The following is a 16,441-nucleotide window of genomic DNA, read 5'->3' on the forward strand; positions in this document are numbered from 1 at the left end:
CCTAACAATTCCAGAAATCTCTGTCTGTCTTTTGCTCAGTCTGTCTGTGGAACACATATCTCCAAATAATTCATCTTATTGACTTCACACTAGGTATCTCTGTATTGTGTAGGGCCCAAGGAAGTGCAGTGTTGAATTAAATGTGGTTTATCAACTACTGGGGTATAGTTATTTGTGCAGGCTTAAATCTGCAACCAGCATTACATCAGACCAAGCAAACAGTCCGTTCCAATCAGGCAGATTTAAAACGGGCACTGAACTAGTATCAATAAAGTTAACTCCGCCTCACACTGATTCATTTTGTACAACATATGTTTAGATCTAGATAGCTCTTTGTATCAGTTTGTTCTGATTACTTCTGCCCGTTTGCATGCTAAGTTGCCTGTTAGGTAGCTGTCATAGAGATGAATGCTTCAGCAGGCTTTACATCATTTCTATGCAATTGGCTCTTAGAGGACGCGCCTGCAGTTTCAGCTTGTTCTGTTTTCAACCTTTCTTCCATTCTCGGCGCTGCTTTTCTCAGACACAGGCATCACCGGCCGCAAAGAACAGTCGGGTGGATTCACCCTTGTAACGCACACCTGGCTGTAGCTAAAAGTGATTGGCACCCGGCGAAGTTACTGAGGCTTGTACTGTTGAAGCCATCGCAGGCTTCTCTGGAGAGGAACATCAGCTAAACGCCAAAAGTGGAAACTGAAATGCAAAACGCAGACAGCGTATGCAAATGTGGATATTCAACATTGCGCTCTCATCCGTTCAACGTGTCCTTGGAAAACCTAAATAGACGTGGGTGCGGTCCAAACGCGCTTCAAACGCACGTCAGCAGAGCGAGCAGCGCTGTCTGATTGACAGACTCCATCCTTACCTGTCTATGTCTCCCTGCATCTCTTTGCTTCCTCCCTGGGATGTTTCTCGCGAAGAAGCCACGTCTGAGCCCCGGCCCGTGCTTCTCGAATACAGATGGAGGCCGCCGTCTGTGAGGTATCTGTGAGAGGAGAACCAATTAGAGGAAGGAGATGTCTGAGCTTAGTTTGACACCCGAAAGTTACTTACTTTCGATTTTTTACAATTTCTTTATAATGAAAAGCCACACATTCATTTAGCTTAACAAGTGATATGATACAGCCTCGTTTGAAGAATGAATAATCTGACTAATGAATTCTGTTTAGAAATATATAACAAACGGGTGCATGATTAAGTGAATTTGTGTTTCTTTGGATGCGTACATGCAGTGAGCAAGTGGTAGGATTAGAGGCGACTGCCAGACAGCTATCAGACACGGCTGATAGGACATGGGGATCATTAGTGTTGAGCTAATTGAGCTAATAATTCAGCTAATCACCTTTCCCTCCTGATGTGTTGCTACATTTTCTCTTCTGACACATCTTTAACCCTATAGATGCTGAGCTCCATCACTCCTCGCCTAACTGCCACTTGCATCACACCCCATTACTCCTTTTGGGAAAAAGTACATGGATGCCAAGCGTGTGTGTGTGTGGAAAATGAACTGCTTTTTCAGCACACCCACCACTTGCTCACGGCATTTATTGCTATTGAGAGAATGAAGGTCAGATGCCCACACTTGTATTGTCACAACGTTTTGTGGAGGACACTGATTTATCTTCCCTCATTCATGTAATCTATTACTTGAGCCTTTCTTCTCCAGGCATGACAAACCAATGATAGCCTTGGTGGATGTCAGCAGGCTATTTGTATTGATGCACTGAGGAAAAAAAAAATTGTTGAGACCTTGGCAACTGTGTGAATACACAGCTAACCGTGAACAGAAATGTGTCACTTATATTCACGATGCTTCAAACGACAAATGGTGTTTTAAAGGTGGAGTTTTAAGAGGTATGAGAAGGCCAATCTATTTTGTATTAAAGCTGACGTCTTCTGCTTTAGACATCAAAGCAAAGTTGCTGAGTAAATACCCATTCATGCAGTGGCCTTGAGAAATTTCCTCAGCATGAGCAGGATGTAAAATGTACCGCAAGTAGATATTTCTAATATACAAAGGCAAAGAAAAACATTTATGGTCACAACTACAAATCCAATGCTGTTTCACACCATAGCAACAAGCAAGAGTGACGTCAGTTGATAAATGGTTCATGGTTAAAGTATCAAAATGCCTTACCACCAATACTGAAAACACTACTTTAGAATCTGCTATCACTGTTAAATCTGTTATATATATAGTATATACGAAAACTAAAAACTAAAGTTTGCTAGGGGTTATGTACCAGATGGTTTCAGGGCTGAGAGCAGTGACTCCCTGAAGCGTTGTCATCCTCTGCTTTACCTTTCGAGAAAGCCAGGCTAGCTGTTTCCCTGGCTGCTGAATGTAGATATTTTTAAATCTAACTCTCAGCAAAATAGCAAGTATGTTTTTTTCCCAAAATGCTGCTTGATTGATATAAGGTAAATAGTAAATGATTTAGGATGTTTTAATACTTGATATTAATTATTTGCTATACTAAAAGTTTGTTTACATCAGTAATATTGTATTTTCAGTTATGAACAGCTAAGGAACGCTGATTTCTCATCTATGAGTTAAGTTCAGTTATATATGTGACTATACCTGTAATTTACTTATAAGGCAGGCTTATTTATAAGCTTTGTTAATAGCACCATTAAAGCAGAAACTTGGAATTAGTCAGTGTGTCAGTGGAGGCTAACATGCTTATCCTACCCGCTGGTGATCTCATCCATCCGGCCGTTCTTCCCTAGGATGTCCCCATCACTCATGTACCCTGCCACCTCCATCTGCTTCCCTCTCTCCAGCCCTCCTTCTCCCTTCTCCCCCTGCTCAGCCCCCCTCGACCCTGCCGCTGCTGCTCGCCTCAGGGGGGCACTGTACACAAACCTGGTGGCGTCCGAGTGCCCACTGTAGCGCCCTGTGGTGGTGCCAGCCCCTGTCGAGCTGGCCCTGGGCGCAGCATAGCTGCTGGGCATTGAGGGGGCCTCGCCTGCCTGGAGACGAGGGGTCTGGGTTTGCCCCAGTCGCCAGGCCATGGGGGAGGAGCGGGTGGTGAGGGCTGGGAGACTTCGCCCATTGACCTCAGTGGTTACCGTGGTGTCGAAGGTTGTTTCTAGTGTGCTGTGGAGAGAGAGTGGTAGAAAGACAGAATAATGGAATTATATATACAATATTTTGAATTTCTTATTCTTATTCTATCATTTATCATCAGCATGGTGTTTTCTGACAATTGCTAACCACTCTTAAAGGCTCCGTGAAGAAGCCCTTTTGTAAAGTGGCTCCAATAGACCAGAAGCACAAGTCTGAAGCCATCACGGATGCCATCATATCAAGAGCACTCCTGTGTGAAGGGCAAGTCATTCAGGTGAAAAGCTCACGCATATTTTCAGAGAGAGCTGCCACTCCCTTCAAATCACATGCTCGTTCTTCTAACATTATTTTGTGTGTTCCTCTATGTGTGTGTGTGTGTGTGTGTGTGTTTGTTTGTGTTTGTGAGAGTGACCTTCCCAAAAGGCTCTTCCTTTCAGCGTGTTAAGTTGAAAGGGGAGTAGAAAGTGAAAAGCCCCCATGAGAACATATGTCAGTCCATCATGGTACATCACAAACAGAGAGGAGAAGAGAGGAAGTTTGTTTTCAAAAAACTAACAAGTGCATTTCACACAAACTTTCAAATGTCACAGGAAATAAAATTGGAATGAGGTGCATTTTCCTCCTGCATATCAGGAAATAAAGGAGTTACTGTGCTGCTCAGCATTTTAAAAACAAGTACACAAGTGATTTTTCTTTCTCGATCTGTGTCATACAATTAATAAAAATGCATGTGGGGGGAGATAAGACGTGGGATATTGGGTGCACGCTGAGAACAAATACAATATTGGCAAAGAAAGCAGCCAAGACAAGGAATGAAACCTGAGGGAGGGAGACAAAGAGGACTGAATCACTATCCGGACTATTCTTGATTAGCCCTGCAACAGCCAAATCCAGTCGTTTTTTTTCCTCTAGAGAACAATCTGAAAATGTCAACTGCAGCTTTTGAAACACATGACAAAAAAAGGTCCTTGCCAGATAATTTTGTTTTTGTGCATGGGATCAGTTCCTAAGTGCTGCAGACCACTCACCCACCAAGCCTCTGCAACTTAATACATCACGGCAGCAGTGGTACCTAACTGGAGCTCTCTCTGCTGGGAAGAAGAGTGCACTGCAGTCACATGATGAGAGAGAGAGAGAGAGAGAGAGAGAGAGAGCAGACCTGATATAAAACCAGACTCTGGATTTTTCCCTGAGTATAAGCTTTGGATTTGCAGCCTAGTCACAAATATCCCTGTGAAAACAAAATAATGGTGTGTTGCATTACATATATTATAAATCACCATGGAAACATGACTATCACATATAGCGGAAGTGTAAATAGGATTATGGCTTCAGATGTGCCTGGTGGTACAGATTCACAACACTTGTGAATCTGTACCACCAGATGAATTAAAACCTGATTCTGACTTTCCACATTATACGGGTATGATGTTTGTATGGAACACTAAACTGTTGTATCATCAGCATAATCATTTTAATTTAATACACACTTTGTGTCAGCACGCACCTGCGGGTGATAATGTAAAACAGCACAACTTCTGCTTTACATTTGACTGATTCTGTTTGGTTTAAAATATACATGAAACCATACAGGTTTAAAGTGAGTGTAGCGGATCATGCAGTTGAACCAGAGGACAGCAGCTGGATATGTGGGATGAGACGCCTCTTTATGTGTGGATGCCTGCCTACACTGGCCTTCCTCCATGATGTGACAAAAGCACATGACATCTGAAAGCCGTGTCTCCCACCTAAAAGTGCGAGAGGTGTGAGAGTCGGCATGTGTGTGTGTGTGTGTGTGTGTGTGTGTGTGTGTGTGTGCGTGTGCGTTTGGGCATATGAAAAAGGACAGGAGACTTCACTCACTGTAATGCCAAGTGCCAACATGAGAGGGTCAGTAATGCCAGCCAAATTCACACCACATCTCGATCAACACCTCCTCAAAGCAACACACACTCTCACACACACACACAGACACACACACAGAAACCCAATGACACACGCAATGCCATGCTAGAATGCGGTGCAGCCAAATGAGATCCGCTTATCTGACGAGCGATTGCAGGCGAATATGGAAATGCGGAAATCAATTTGCTACGGTATAGAAATCAAAATCATTTAACCATTCGTACACAATGTAGTTTGCTAAATCAGCTTATCTTAATCTCCAGGCAGCGGAGAGAGAGAGAGAGAGAGAGAGAGAATGGAATGAGACAGATAAACTGAGTATGAATTTGTGTGCATATGTGTGTGTGTTGGTATCATGTTAAGGATATGGAAGTTGAGGAGAGGTAGTGGTGAGAAAGGTGCACACCTGCCACACATGAATAGGCACATCCAATTTAAAAGATAACACAATTCTCAATAAAATAATTGGGTATCTTCAACATATTACACAACAAATAAACTATTAAAAGATTTAAATCCTATAATACCATAAATCATTGGTAATCTATATTACTGTTTCTCAAGATGAAGACCACATTTCCCATAAACGCTGCTGCTTTGAGGAGACTATCTGGTGTAAAGCAGAATCAAACCCTAAAATAAGTCCTAACAGAGGGAGACTATTTTGTGTTGAGCCAAGAGCTCAGCAGGAGAAGAATCCACGTTGACAGCGGGGAGTTGCTTATTGCTGAGCATTGCTCGATATAAATACGCAGGAACTTTCTCTCGCAGCTGCTAATGAGGCCTGAGAGTTGAACATGCATTTCTTGTGGAGGTTAGGTCAATGATCTTGTTAAGACCCAACTCTGCCGCGTGACTTCAGAAGCCAGCGTCGCAAATGTCATGTACGGTGTTTTTGCCACAGTACTCACAAAAGCAGTTAATTAAATTTTTTTGGAGCTACATAGTTATAGTGAAATTGATAAAATCCGTGGCCACAGATCAGGTTTTATTACAGTACTATAAAGGCGAAAAGTGGGAGCAATTCTTGAGTCAGTAAACATCTAGTCTTCCTTTAAAATAATATAATTGTTACAATGCTGACACAAAAGTATTAAGAGGGTTCTCAGTTTCACTGTTTGCCTCTCCTTCACCCCCAGCCCTCGAATGGAGCTGGTAGGAACTCGAGTGCATTCTTTACAATAACCTGAGAGTTTTATTGGAAGTCATAAGACCACAGCAGTGTCCACAATCCCTCATACAATACAGACAGGCAGACAGATATTAAAAGAAAGAGGAAGAGGGTATCCAGAGCAACTGCTCACCACCGTCACAGCACCCATCCTCAATCTGGACCCCGAGACACAACCATCTTCCATCATACAAGAGAACCAGTCAGGTATGTTTAGAGCTTTCATGAAGTACTACTCCCCAACCAGGGACTGTTTTATTTCCAAAAAATAGCCAATGTGGAATATGGAAATGCTAAGAGTTCCTGCAGGGCCTTCGTGGCAAATACGAAACAAGACTATAGACTGAACAATCTTGTGAAGAAGTGTCTCATATTAGCTTCCTGGGTCTGCTTCATGCATGGACTTCTTCTATGTTTATGCAATCATTGCAAATCTCTGGGTATTGATGTATCAGCTAAATGTGCACAAGAAGAAAAAAAAATGCACACAAACAGGACCAATGGCTATCTCCTAAATTGCAAACCAATGAATAATTTATCCGACACTGTTGTCTCTGTGCTCCAAATGTAAACACAGAAATAAACAAATACAACCGGGTGAAGCAATTATGTTTAAATGTCACCCGGCAGTTGCTGAATCCCCCTGGGACTAGACATGGATCTGTCTGGGCTGTGTAGACAGGGAGCCAGGAGCGGGGGGGGGGGAGATTTCCTTTTTCTGTTTGCTGTGCCGGGTTTGACCTTGAAGATCAAAGCATTTCTCCACATGTGGACCTGCTTCTTTTCCCTTCCTATGCCAATCAGTATGCATTTTAATGACTAGGATGGAAAGAAAACAGTAGATGGGAATTAAATTAGCTTTCTTATTCAGTACAGACTGTCTGTGGAGGACCCTACACATCTGTTTCTCTGATGAACATGGTGGAAGTGAACTGAGTTGCCACGATGGCTGTGTGTCAAAGTGGCAAGGTCAGGCAAGGCCTCTGAAACTCTAGCTCAACCACAGATATTATTGGAACAGGGGCTTTTTGGACTCGGTCAATAATTTCAGGTAACATTAGCTGCCATTAGCTTCCAGTCAAGACATACTGGGGACTGGTTGGATTTTCACTCAGTCTTTATCCGAACAGATTCAAGAATGTTTGGGGTCTCTATGGAGCAGAAACTTACAACTAATATTGCAGTTTATAAGAACAAAAATCATGACAACTATAATGTAATCAACAAATTTGTAATATTTTCAAAAATATAAAAACCTACACTGTTTCAAAGGACATCTACATTTAATCAAAAATATTTAGAAGTTGTGTTCAGGGTTTTATTTGCTTTATGGACAGATGGAGGATTTTTGTGCTGCAGCGCAATTATAAGACAGATGCGCCAAACATCTGTCTTTACTGTATTCCTGTTTTTTGATGGGGGGGGGGGGCACTCGCCATGAATTATAACATCCCTGATTTGAGGCTTCTTGTTGCCCATCTTCAATATCGATAAAGGATAAAAAGCATAAAAATGTGATATGTACAATATTAATACAGTTTGAATAAACAGGCGACCAATGCTCTGTAGCAACTGTGGTTTAGGACTCATCAATGTAAGAAATGTTGTCGATCACAATTAGGCATTCACAAAAAACAGCCACAACATTTGATTCTCCAGTTTGGGGTTCTGAGTTGAGCTTCAACAGCTCTTTGTGCAGCAGTGGCTCAATTAAAGTTTCAGAGAGATAGCTGCAACTGGGGACAGCACGTACAAGTACAATAACTTACTTACTTATTTATTTATAACATACTAAACAATACTCTGATGAAATCTTATCGTTCTTTGACTGAAATTTGAAAATGAGAGCAGGAACATGATTATGATGAATCATAACTGGTTAATCTTTTACACATCATACATTTGACTTGTACACACAAGCTTTTTACATTGAACGTTTTCTATGTCCGCAGTGTGTGGCCTCAACTGCGGACATAATCACTACTTCTGTGACAAGGACAAAATCCAATGCTAATATTCTAAAAAGGAAAAAAGTCCACAAAAATAAAATAATGTGACTTTTATATATATTGATTAGACACCTCAACACCAAGTTGTAAAGGCCACGATACAAAGACGGGATCCCACAGAAGGTGGAGAGAGCGAGAGACAGAATGATGAATATGAAAGTCATGTCTGCTCGAGCATAACAGTGATTAATTACTTAAGGTGCTTCAGAGCTTCATGGTGATTACAGCCATTTCTTATTCAGGGGAGAGATTAGGACGGACTGGCCAGGCTTTGGTCATGGACAGAATTGGCATGCATACTCAGAAGCTATTGTCACATTCAGAATATAAACACGTAGAGAGTGGGGACAGACGGTGGCTCACACTCAGGAGCCGGCTTCTCTTTTCTTCCATTTAATGTAATGGTAGAAAACGATGCAGTAATCCAGACATTATTTCACTGATGCTTCCATCTTAGTGCCTATTGCGTCTCCAAATCACACACAGACACCGTGTCTGATGCTTGTGCCGCACTCGTGGCATCTTGTCTGATGCATGTGAATGAGAATTGCGTCCTCAAACTAATCAAACCCCTCACATCCCACCTCCGTGTGGCTCCCATTAGATTCAATTTATTGGAAAGACAATAGCACTGTATTGATCATGCTTGGCTGCAACCCCTCTGTGGAAAAAGAGAATTAGAAAACAAACACACGCGCGCACACACAGATACCATCTGTCATGGCTGTCGGCAGCCTGGCCACCATCTTCCTCCGCACATGGGGCAAAACAGACAAAAATAATAGACTGAGGAGGGAAGCAGAAGGATGAGCAGGGAACCAGTTCCCACGGAGCTGACATAAACCAAGGGTTATCATTTCGGTCTTCGCCTGGGTCTCTGCACTGTGCGTTATGAGTCTCCGTGTTGCCCATGGCTAACAAATGGGACAGTCTTTTAAGGTGCTGGTTGTCCATCAACTCCTGAATGTCATTACATGTGGGCCAGCTGCTGAGGAGGGTGATGCCTGTTTTTAATTAAATCCAGAGCAGGTGGAGGAGAAGATGGTAATAGAGGGAGAATCATTAATACTTGGAGAAATGCTGTATCTCCCTGTTGCATCTGTGTGATAAACCCTGTAGGGTGAGTCACAGATTATTAAATCTTTGAAAATCATTATATTTGCCAAGGACAATAGACGCACAAGGAGACTGACTGGGATAATTTTTGCTGACACACAACTGTGAGCACAAAGGAAGCTCTTTTCTTCTCCTGCCTTCTCTTTGGTTATTTTCGGTGTCAGTCGTGACATGTGTGGGTCGTCTTCTGAAGTTTGTCTTTTGTCAGCAATGACATGTTTCTGAAGTTGAACATGTCTCTGTTTTAGACTCACCACAACACGTGTAAAAACACCAGTTGAAGGAAAGTCTGAATAGGCAGCAGCTCTTGATGGTAAATGTTGCTATAGTTGGCAATACACATGTTATCTGCTTTATCTATTCTGTAAAATAAATAACTAAAGTTTTCATATCAGCAAATCAGCCAACATAATTTCAGTTACCAAAATGTGAAAGGCTCACTATATACGTTATTATTGTCCAACCTACAAATCAGCCGGGCTCTAATACATATTTGATTGTTCTTGCTGAGGGTCAAAGGGTCTTTCTTTTTATGACGCTGCTAAACCAATATATCATATCCATATCTACACAGATTACATTAATAATGTAACATGGGTAATTACCACCTGTTCAACCAGGCCTTTGGCCTCAGTGAACGCTGCCATTAGTGCTCAATTTATTTCTGTTCTGTTTTGTGTGGATTTTTTCCTTTTCTTTTTTCTTTTCATCCCAAGTGACACATGTATAGCGACCTTGGACCTCTTGAAAGGCGAAATAAATAATAAAATTATATTTACATATTACATAAAAAACATTAAAGCTATTATTGTTTTTATTATTATTATTTACAAACCTAAAGAGAATTATAAGACTGTAGCTGTTTGAATGTGTGCATAAATAGTTGAATACCACTTGTACTGTTACTGCAAAATGTTGAGGTACATATCGGACCAAACTCACTAAATATTAATCTCACATTGATATTAAATAATTATGAAAAATCACATCAGGAGGTGAGCACCGTAGATGAGGCTATTTGACTGTTGTCTTAATTAAATGTAGAAGGTTAAAATCAGCTGGATAGAAAATTCAATGTGGAAGCAGATAACAACGTCAATAATGTGATGCATTTTAGTTTTGAAGGCATTTGTGGAAACTCTATTTTAGAAACTCGGAAACAATGACACAGGCGCCCAAGTTTGCATCATTATTGCATTTTAACAGGGATGACATTCGGTATCTTCCCTGATTCGTTATACTCCTGTCACCTGACAAACAACATCATCAACATGGATAATGAATTACATTAACTACAAGTGATGCTGACCTTGTTTTCTTTTCCAGCAGCTGTTGTACACATGCCTACATGCTCAGGAGACAAACTATAACATTGATTTCTGACACTTCCCATGAACAAGCTCATGCCCAGTGTACATGATCTAGTCATGTGATATGTGTTTTCATTCATGCAAGAATGGAATGAAGTTATTTATGATACAGAGCTAAAACGCCCATCTGGACAGAGGTCGTTCTCATTTTATAACTCATATATCCACACATTAGTTTGGATCGTAGCCTGACTGTAAGAACAAGGAAGCTCTGGCCCGAGGCTATGCAAGAGTAAACTGCTTGGTTGACTTTATTTGCATATGCTCTGTAGCTGCAGCCTTGACAGCGGTGTGAGGTTATGACAGAAGGGTTAATGGATCAAATCCTCTCTGAGAACATGTGCAATGTTTTATGTGACTCGGAAATGAGCATTTGTTTGTAGTCGTTATAGCTGCTTTAAGACCTGCACTGAACTCCGGATAATCTCCTGATATTACCTAAAGGGTCTGTATGAGGATGTTTGTAACATGGGACAGACACAAAACAAGAAGAAACTAAAAGAATACAAATATCTCAGGATGAAGAAAATGTGTCATACATGTAGAAGGCCCGGACAGAGATGTCAAATTGGACAGACAACGACATTAAAGACCTTTTGGCCACAAGGGCTTACGCCAGTGTCGATGTGCTCTAAAAGACAACAACTATGATCTCCGCAGCAGAGTTTATACACTGGATTTACTGCATGCTGTGCCCCCCCTCACAGGAACTGAGATGTTTGTGTTGTTGTCTGACCAGGGAATCTCCTGCTGAGGTTGTTGAATATGTAGAAGGCAAAGGTGGGGGAAGGACAGTACCAGTAGTTGTGTGGACATTCTTCATGTCTGAAAACGGTTTATGAGAAAGCAAAGGGCAGCACCATCTGAGTACCTACCTGTGGGTAATCTGTGTCCCCCGTAGACTGGACATGGTTTCTTCCAGGTTCTGCCGCAGGTCTGCAATGTTCTTCACCGTCCTCATGCGTCTTGCCTCGGGGTCCTCTCCTGGAGACACATAATTCATATGATGTACTTAGACGTTTGGAGCTGCATACACACAAAGCACTTACCCATTCTTCACGAAAGCTACACATGCACAAACACGCAAATGAAGAAGTGATGGGGACATCTGACGCACAGAGTTTCATGGGATGTCAGTGAATGTCTCAGTTGGGAGAACAGAACAATGACCGATCACGATGACAGCCAGCATGGCTGCACATCCCTAAACCTAATTTAGAGAATCTAGATGCAATACAATAAATCATCTTGTCAGGCTGCACAACATGCAGTTCTTTTATTCTGGAAACTGGATATTATTTGACACAGTATTGACATTTCTCCTTCAGGGCCGATGCAGAAATGTCGTGCCATGACACCACGCACTCTATCGGTTTGCTCGGAACACAGTTTTGCCTTCAAAGACAAACTCTTGTCAGAGCTCCTGTGTTTCTCTGTCAGCCACGACGGAAATCGCTGCCACTTCTGTCCACCATCGTCTGTCTCACCCCGCAGCAGCACACAGCTATGAAAGCACTTCATATGTTTTATGTCCCTCACAGTGCCCCGTTTGAAGACGTGGGGACTTGTTTTTCTGAGGCATTAGGACTGCTCTGAAGGAGTGCTGCTAATAAGCACAGGGTGGGCAACATTTCACGACTGTGAGCTGTGGGCACACAACAAAGTATCTGCCTCTGTGCTCTAATTAAGCCTCTCTGTTGGCTCGTCGAGCTCGGATACGGGGGAACGGGTAATTAAAAAGTGGAACAAGACACGGACTGGATGCAGGTCGCACTCCTTTCCAGTTTAAGGTGCTCTCGGTGGAAAACTGTCTCCATTGTTGAGACGAACGATGTGGTACGATACATTGTGATGGTGCGATGAGCGCTGATTCCAGTGCTCGGAGCAGAAATACTATGGTGATTACAGTGGCTGGGGCAAATGGGGGAGCAGCAGCAGGTTGGAGGTTTAAAAAGCCCCTGAGCGACTCCTGTGGCACAGCTCAGTGCCAGGAGAGGGGAAATGGTTCAGGTGTTTATATGCAGGAATAAGAAGCAGGTAGAAATGGGAGACAAGCAGAGAAGCTTAGGCAGTCTCCCTGGATAACTACAGTATAAATATGTCTGAAAAATCCACTTTCAGAGTTGAACATGGAGTGTTTTGGATAAACTTTCTAGCAAAATACACCATCACATACTTCATTTTTATTTGAACAAATACCGACAGTTTGCAGGAAGCGGCTCTACTTTCTCTCCTTCCTGTTTTTCACCTCACTATAAAAAAACAATCTGATTCGAACAGACTGCCATGACGCTTGTGCTATGTAGCTGACTCTAGTCTTCTTGTTTTGCTGTATGCTGTTTGACAATGCATTTTGTTAGAGTCTCTTGGTTTACCAGGTACAGCAATGTGCAGAAAACTGCCGTAAGGGACACTGACATTGAATTTATCTCTTGAATCAGTCCGACTTTTAATGGACATGGGTGTCCTTTAACCCTTTATGATTCACTATACTTATAATAATATAGATATTTCATGTGATCATGTTAACCACAAAATCATTCACTACACAACTGAAAGAGGTCTGGGATCGTTGTATTTTTAAAACATGTTTGCTGTAAAAATGCACATCTAAGTCCAAACTGTTACAAAGAGGACAATATTCCAGGTTTTTACCCTGCCACTGAATTTAAGGCACAGTATGCGTTTACACTGTCTCAGTAAATTTGTCTGCAGACCTCAGGACTAACCAAAATCTGAAAAATACAATATTGCTGTTTGAAGAATCTTGCTCAAAATTAAGTCAAGAACTGACCTCAATTATCCTGGAGCACAATGTCATGACCGCGCAGGGAACTGAGCATTCTGGCATTAATTGAGGTCGTTCTTTGTCTGTGCAGAGCAAACACCCTGGAGGTTGTGTGAGGCTGAGGTGGTGAGGCTTCTCACACCGTATCAGAAGTCCACTTTATGGGCGGTAATTAGAAATCGATGATGTTTCACTCACTAGTCCAAGGCTGACATGCAATCATGGTGACAAACATCCATTCACAGCCAATGCGGAGAAACTTCTGTGCCCCTGAATTTCATGTCAGGACAGAACTTGTGAAACAGTCAGGAGACACAAAAACTCCCCTTTGAAGCGCAGAATGATTCGCTATCGACACCTTTTCTAGCAGTTCCTTAGTGAAGGGAGATGCAGCTCATGAATTTAATGAAAACTGGATTTCTGGACCCAAAAACTCATAGCTCCAGTTATTTTATTTATTCTTTTTCTGTTCTTCTTCCTTTTTCTAGTGTCTTCTCTGCTCTGCTCCTCCCCTCCGCAGGGCCCCTTCAAGGAAGATCCAATTAAAATCCCATTATCAAGTGACACGAGGAGGACCTGGCTTCAGTCATGGATGTGGATCTGGTCTCCCTCATGAGTGGACACTTCGTGCGATGTTGAGAGACAGCCTAAAGCGCGTTTGTTCATGATTCTCTTGTGTGTGAATATGTGAGCAGTCCACTGAGCCCCCCCCCCCTGCACTGTAGAATAACTGGGCTAAATTTGCACCTCACAGGCAAACATACGTTACACACAAACACATTCACACAATTGGATTCTTTGCACTAGAAATCTGCTCTTCATTCAGGAAAACATTACCTTTAAGTAATTTAGCAGCTCATCCCCCTTAAGGAGACTCCCCTGCCCCTCATATCCTAATGCAGTGGCTTGTTAAACACATGTGTGCTTAGCTGCTGTTTCTCCCAACATTACAGAGAGGTGAAGAGTCACGCAGCATTCATTAGGATTCAAGCTGCTCTCCAGCTCTTGGCCCAGTGAGGACGTGAAGCAGCCAAACAGGCCAGTGTGGGGGTTTGAAAAGGGCACAGGAGAAGTCACACACACAAACACACACACACACACACACACACACACACACACACACACACACACACACACACACACACACACACACACACACACACACACACACACACACACACACACACACACACACACACCACACACATCACAACCTGCTCAGAGTGCACAGCCAACTTTGTTTTGGTATGCCTTTCCTGAAAAAGACCCACACGGATCAAAACATTGCCCCCAGGCACCTATTTTGGGATTTGCTGATTACATTTAAATCAGGTTTGTGTTCTATTACATTTCATTTAAAAACTAAATCTAATTTTATTTAGTTTCCATGGTCAAATTGAAAGACTTAAATATACAATTTCATTTTTAGTTTTAACAATCAGCAACAGACAAAAACAAACATAAATGAATCCCTGTCAGGGCGCCTGGGACCAGGAGGAAAGAGTGTACAGAGGGAAGGATGCTGCACTTCTCCTATCCTAACCTAAACCTAATTCCAACCTGAAATGTCCTCACAATGATGTTTTCAATTTAAAATTTGACGAAACACCCTTAAAAGGACACGTAGGCACAAAACCACAGGCCTGGTAAAAGCTGTCGAACAAATGCTGCTCGAGATAAGAGTTGACACAACATAATGCAAATCACTGCAGTTTGGGACTGACACATTTACACACACACTTCAGTTCTGGTTCACTCTCTCCCCCTTTCTTTCAATAATGCATTTCTAGCACATAATGATGCCCCTTGCTGAACCATCCCACCTTCAAATCATAACACACACACACACGCATTACAACCCAAACATGCACACAGACTCAAAAACACAAGACAACCGTTTCTTGTTTTAGCATTTTGCCGCAGATCAGCCTTGATGAAGCTTTGGGTGTCAGTCACTGCATCGGCTCATAGATGTATCCATGTGGAACTTTAAGACCCTTCTGCTAAATGTGTTTCCTAACAGGAGTTGCAGCACCCAGAAAGCTTGTTAATACGTATTAATGGCAGATACTTCCCGAGGCTACGAGCCCAAACTGCAGCGGCAGCAAATGGATCCTTAGGAAGCCGACTTCGACAGGATGAATGGACTTTTTAAAGACTGAAATGGATTCTCGACTGTGAATAGATCATAAAGGTCCAGGCCAAAAACATATTTCTTCTGTAAGATGTTAGGCTGGTCTTAAGCAAGTAGAATGCAGTTCAATCAGAGATCAGAAAATCGACTAGACCAGTGAAGGACACCTCTTCACCTTTAAGGATCGTTGGTTAAATGAAATGTTATCCGATGAGTTTTGATTGATTTGACTCAAGAAGGAATGCTGTGCTGCTGCAGTGCTCCGTGTCCATCGATGGGCAGCCATACATATCTGAGTGAATCATGATTTTTGTTTCATCAGTCGTCAACTGTGCTTCTCAACTCTTTGTTTGTTTTCGTCAACTGCCTACTGGCCATTCCTGATGCTTACCAGCTACAGTGAATGTGCCTTTAGTGAATCCTCAAAAGGGTTTGGGGGGTTTTGGTCATGAAGTCTTCTTTTGATCGATGACAAGGAAACATGTCCTCTTACATTCTGGAGAGCACTGTCAACTCGCTGTGCAGTCATGAAGGGAGTTTTCTTCAGCATGCAAATTATTCTCAGTTATCCACAGGACATGGTCTCCTCTGGCAGATTTTTCTTTAACATCGATCTCTGATATTCCTTTTGTGTGCCTCACTTCTATCTTTTTCACTTGCATCGCCACCTCTCAACAAAAGACAACTCCACTATAATCTAAATGGCAGCTCTTGACTCTTAAACAACCCTGTGCCTTGTGTGAGATCGTTTGCACATGAACTAATGTCAAGATGACAAACAGCCGACTGGGAAATTCTAAATTCGAACCCTTGCAATTTGGTTGCTATGTGTTACGTGTACAATATTTTACACATAGTTCTTTAAATATTGACATAAA

The 16,441-nt window shown here is 42.2% G+C and overlaps 1 protein-coding gene across 3 annotated transcripts in view; it reads right to left on the minus strand.

Annotated features, from left to right (window-relative positions):
• nav3 (neuron navigator 3) overlaps positions 1–16,441 on the minus strand; it is a 178,950-nt gene that overhangs the window by 51,002 nt on the left and 111,507 nt on the right. For 2 of the 3 annotated variants that reach the window (XM_061078914.1, XM_061078921.1), the window contains 3 exons: positions 11,517–11,625; positions 2,867–3,100; positions 866–985 (listed from right to left, as the gene is read on the minus strand). In XM_061078914.1, coding sequence (XP_060934897.1) covers positions 866–985; positions 2,867–3,100; positions 11,517–11,625 — 463 coding nt within the window. Of the gene's footprint in view, positions 1–865; positions 986–2,692; positions 3,101–11,516; positions 11,626–16,441 lie in introns of all 3 variants that reach the window. The other variant, XM_061078909.1, reaches the window with a different exon arrangement.

This window comes from Limanda limanda, chromosome 1 (assembly GCF_963576545.1).
Source record: "Limanda limanda chromosome 1, fLimLim1.1, whole genome shotgun sequence".
NCBI lineage: Eukaryota > Metazoa > Chordata > Actinopteri > Pleuronectiformes > Pleuronectidae > Limanda > Limanda limanda.